General features: G+C 34.8%; 1 protein-coding gene across 1 annotated transcript; it reads left to right on the forward strand.

The window, feature by feature from the left end:
• Positions 1-1,361: 1,361 nt before the first annotated feature.
• Positions 1,362-2,549, forward strand: LOC105120776 (cyclin-U2-1-like). Its single transcript, XM_011019150.1, has 2 exons — positions 1,362-1,940; positions 2,072-2,549. The coding sequence occupies exons 1-2, from the start codon at positions 1,534-1,536 to the stop codon at positions 2,334-2,336; spliced, it is 672 nt and encodes a 223-aa protein (XP_011017452.1). The 5' UTR covers positions 1,362-1,533; the 3' UTR covers positions 2,337-2,549.
• The last annotated feature ends 2,464 nt before the right edge of the window (positions 2,550-5,013 follow it).

Raw genomic sequence — 5,013 nt, forward strand, 5'->3', positions numbered from 1 at the left:
GGGGGCATGAACTTTCCGCGCAAAAACTAAACCCATGTAGCTAAAAACAGACCATTCAAGCCAAAACTAAAATCATGCCTAGTCCAAGATAACTTGTTATAACATTATCTATATTAAAAAGTCTCACAGAAGACTAAATCTGTATGTTAATTTTCAGATCTCTCCTTCACTTAATGAATGACCAGATCTTTCGTTGCGTTTAAGACCAACCAATGGCATGAAGGTGGGATCACCTAACAGGAATGCGCCCGCCGCTCCATTCCATTTCTCCGACTGAAACATAAAGGACTGAAATTGAGAAACTGGACGACCGATGGTACCTCGCCGTCATTGGACTAGATGGACAAACTGGAAGATACGGCAGGTGCTGCAAGTTACAAAACCGAGATCTGATGATTTCGATGAGTGAAGCCAATGCACGTGTGGTTATTAAAGGACCCATTGGAAATTACGTGCACAAATCTCCATGCAGTGCAAAGTCCATCTTTAATTGCCTTCCACTGCTGTGGGTCCTGAGAAGACCTACCACTCCAAGCAGATGCGTCTTCTCACTCCCATGCCATTTCCCTCGCTATTCCAAGCCCACTGTCGGCGAGCTCGACTGATGGAGAAATCTGTATAATAATATTAATAATATTCATTGATAGCTGTTTGTCTGTACTCTGGCTTTACAAAGTGGAGGCAGTCAAATCTTATAGTATATGATCATGATACCATCCTTCCTTCCCATGCACCTTCCCAGTCCATGTCATTTCTCTTTATTTTATTCACTGTCGTACTTTCTTGGCTTGTTTAGGCCTACGTGTAAAGCGTAAGCCAAAATCAAGTCATTTCACGCATCAATTTCATACAGTCTTCCAATTAACAGTAGCTAAGGTACCTTTAAAAAACACCGCTGACCCATACTCAAGAGCATGGTTATCGGAACAATATAAAATAACGACGGTGGTGTCATCCCCAATAAAAATCAGCTAGATAGTTCAAGTGCATAGTGAAGTAATCAGAATATATTGATGTTGGGATACTTCCATTATTTTACATTAATTTTTTTCTATAATGAAAGGAGCTAAATAATAATTTGATATTTTAATAAAAATAAAATTAAATAAAAAATAATTGACTTGTGTTGCGTCTCCCACCTGTTATTAAAAGAAAATGTAAAAAGAAAAAACGCAAACCTGCCTAGCCCTTGAAATTATTGATTGTCGTACCCAAAGCATCTCCGGTCTGTACCAAGTCTCTCTCTTCTCCCATAAAAAACAAGAAAGATGAATGTGATTTCACTTATCTGGCTTTGGTGAGCGCAACTACTAAATTCCCTTTATTAAACCTTCTAAAAACTCACAATTTCCAAGTCCTAATAAATACCCCCACAAGGCCAAAACCTTTTATCCCTCTCCCTCTCCACCGAGCCTACAGTACTCTAAATCTTTCGGGTATAAAATCCTTTTCAAGACACTTCATTTTCCACAACAAGAAGTTAGAACTTCCTTCTTTATATTTCTTTGCCTTATAAAAACTAGAGTCTCTCTAATGGCTACATCTTCTCTCGCAATTTCTCCAAGAAAGCTCCGATCTGATCTATACTCCTATTCCTACCAAAATGACTCAAACACCCCACTAGTCATTTCTGTTCTTGCTTCTCTTATTGAGAGAACCATGGCAAGGAATGAAAGAATTGTCAAGAACTGTAAATGGGCTTTATCTAAGGATATCAGAACTCGAGTCTTTGATTGCCATGAGACACCGGACTTGACAATTCAATCATATCTTGAGAGAATTTTTCGATACACTCGCGCAGGACCTTCGGTTTATGTCGTTGCCTATGTTTACATTGATCGGTTTTGCCAGGCTAATCCAGGGTTTAGAATCAACTCAAGAAACGTACATAGGCTTCTTGTTACGACTATCATGGTGGCTTCTAAATACGTTGAAGACATGTGAGCTCTCCATCTTTTTCTTTCTTTCTTTCTTTCTTTCTTTTCTGAAACCTTACGTGTGAATAACTGTCCAAATATCGAGGCTTTTTTAGATTAAGTGTTCTTATGCAAGCAATTATATTCTTGAACAGGAATTACAGGAATTCTTATTTTGCAAGAGTTGGGGGATTGACAACCAATGAATTGAACAACTTGGAGCTTGAATTCGTTTTCTTGATGGGTTTCAAATTGCATGTGAATGTTAGTGTTTTTGAGAGTTATTGCTGTCACTTAGAAAGAGAAGTTGGTATTGGAGGTGGATATCATATAGAGAGGACGTTGAGATGTGCAGAAGAAATCAAATCAGGGCAACAAGAAGAGAAAAGATATAATCAGATTGCTCGAATCATGTTGTAGAGTAATTATGTTTTTAAATTTGCCTGGCATGACGGTACTGGCTGGCGTGTTTCTTGTTTTGTACAGATAGATGTGTAAAATAGATAATGATTTCTTGGGATCTTGGGCTTCTCTGCTATAGTAGCAGTAAAAACCAATACAGGTTACGAGGTGATGTATGTACTAGAATAATTTGGTTTCTGAAATGGAAATTGTAACCATCCATTTGCTCAATTTCGTTCATTTAAAAAGAATTTTGAATATCAAATTCATGTTATAATTAAGTGCCAGAAAGAAGGGTGTTAACTTGGCAGAAAGTCACACGATCCCCTGGTATCAGCAACAGTGATTCACCTGTTTATTAAGTTAATTTTGACCCAATAATGAGATCAGCATAAAAATCCATGACATACTAAATCAACCCTGCATGTAGTAGAATTAATTATACGCTACAAGGTTACTAATAGATTCTTGCTTTGAAAGAAAAACCTTCCCCGCTATCATTTCACTGTCGTCTGCCCATTTGTCAATTCCATAACCAACTTGATGATGAGAAAAGGGAGCTTGTCTCTATGATTTGTTTTGTTCCTTACAGTTTACAGTGATTGGGAAGGGAAACAAGAAGAGTTAATTATTAACTAATTAGACATGGATAGAAAATTGCAGCAATTAAGGAAAAGTAGCATCCTTTCATCTAGAAACACTGCAAAGGGCAGGCCGTAACTCTTTTGTCAATTTATCAGCTAAAATAACATAATAGGCTACTCTGATGATTGACTAAGTACTATGCTTAATGCTTATTAGCTTTGAACATTTAGAAACTCGAAATGTAAATCTTGTGAATCCCTTTATCCCTCTATTGATAATATATCTCCGAGCGTGGATTGGAGGTGCCTCGACCGGGAGTCAAACTTAGCCAAAAAAAAAAACAATTCACTGTAAATAAATTAACTGCGAGGTTTTCAAAACTAGGGTCCTTCTTCCTTGTAGATTCTTCTGGATTCATGGATAATAAAAAAGGAAGGTAGCTGTTAAACCCATGACCGTATTAGATTCTGAAGATACATTAAACTAAGATAAATGTGTCACTAGCCAATTACAGACCGTATTAAATTCTGAAGATACATTAAACTAAGCTATAATGTGTCACTAGCCAATCACAGAAGCATCTCCCTGCTTTGGGTAATTTAATCAATTGGTCACACCGCATTAATATTTTAATGTTTTAGCATGTCCTATTATAATGCATTAAGACAAACATCTAATACTATATTTGAGTGTTTCTAATTTAAAAGAAGCAGCTCCATCACCTACCGGGGAACTGCATATTTCATGCTCCCAGTTTAATTTGACACATTTGGTACAAATTCAATGGACAGTAGTGTCATATAATAAACTGGGAGCTTGAAATATGCAGTTCCCCGGTAGGTGATGGAGCCACTTCTAAAAATTATAATATTTGGTGTTTGTCTTAATCATCCAAGAAAGCGATTTGTTATTGATTGATGTGAAATGATATCCATCAACTTTAGCTGATGATCTTGCTCTTCAAACCAAGAAAGGACGATACAGACTAAATTGAGATTCCCTTCAGTTTTAACTGTGATCAATATTTTGCATCTTTGTATCGGAGAATGTAAAAGAGACAAGGAAATCGGATGGAGGGTTTTAATCAATTGTACAAGTGGGCAAGTTCCATGAGATGGAGATTTAATCAAATATTTGCTAAAAGTAACTACTTTCTTTAACTACAGAAAGCTGTGGTTGGCAAAATGGACAGCTCTCTCAAACTTTAGCTGATGACTTAGACTTGCGCATGCGCTGTGGATTCATATTTCTTTTTAACAAAATATAATATTTAAATGCTGTAAATATATTTTAAAAAATAAAATAAAAAACAAATTTTTGGGTTATTGTCTGGCCAATGAGCTAATTTTATTTTAATTAATTTATAAAAAATGAACAGTAATAATAAATAAATAAAGTTTTTTTTAAAACATAATCAAAATAACTTAAAAAAACCTTTGGAATGATGAAATTAAATAAAAAAAAAGAATATTTAACTTAAATTAACCCAATATAATGTAATAAACATATAACCTAGATAATAAAAAGCATACTAACTTATATTAACTCGTAAATATTGTGGTTTATGTTATAATATCGAAATAATTCAATAAAATTTTTTTTTAGAAAAATCACAACTATTTTCTATACGTTTCCGATTAAAAACTAAAAGACTGTCAAAAAGATTTGAACGCTACCTTAAAAGGTTGCCAAGCGATACAATATATATTGCCTGAAACTACAACTAACCTTCACGTTCTAACATATGTAGCGTATGCATTATCAATTATTTTTAATATTTATTAAATATTAAATTACAAATAGCCTAAATTTATCGCCACAAGGTATTTTTTATATTTTTACTGTTCAGAAATAATAAATAGACTCCACTGCCCAATAATTCACAAAGGGTACACATATCAAATTTCTTATGTCATGAGAAGTGAAACCGTATCTTCACTATTCCAATTCAGAATGCACATGAATATAAAGCTAAGGTAATGTGCACGGTGGGCATCCCCTATGGTTTTGATGTACGGATAATTAAAAAGGGAGAGATGGTGGATCCTATAATTGGAGTCCTGCTATGAATTACTCTTTGTTTTTATATTTTAAAAGTATTTTAAAAAAA

Source organism: Populus euphratica, unplaced genomic scaffold (assembly GCF_000495115.2).
Source record: "Populus euphratica unplaced genomic scaffold, PopEup_1.0 scaffold6.1, whole genome shotgun sequence".
Taxonomy (NCBI): Eukaryota; Viridiplantae; Streptophyta; class Magnoliopsida; order Malpighiales; family Salicaceae; genus Populus; species Populus euphratica.

What these genes read in the sequence shown, in the direction of transcription:
- LOC105120776 (XM_011019150.1), top strand. Translation starts at nt 1,534, where the DNA reads ATGGCTACATCTTCTCTCGCAATTTCTCCAAGAAAGCTCCGATCTGAT. An exon ending in TCTAAATACGTTGAAGACAT is followed by an intron (nt 1,941 to 2,071) that starts GTGAGCTCTCCA and finishes ATTCTTGAACAG; the next exon opens with GAATTACAGGAATTCTTATT.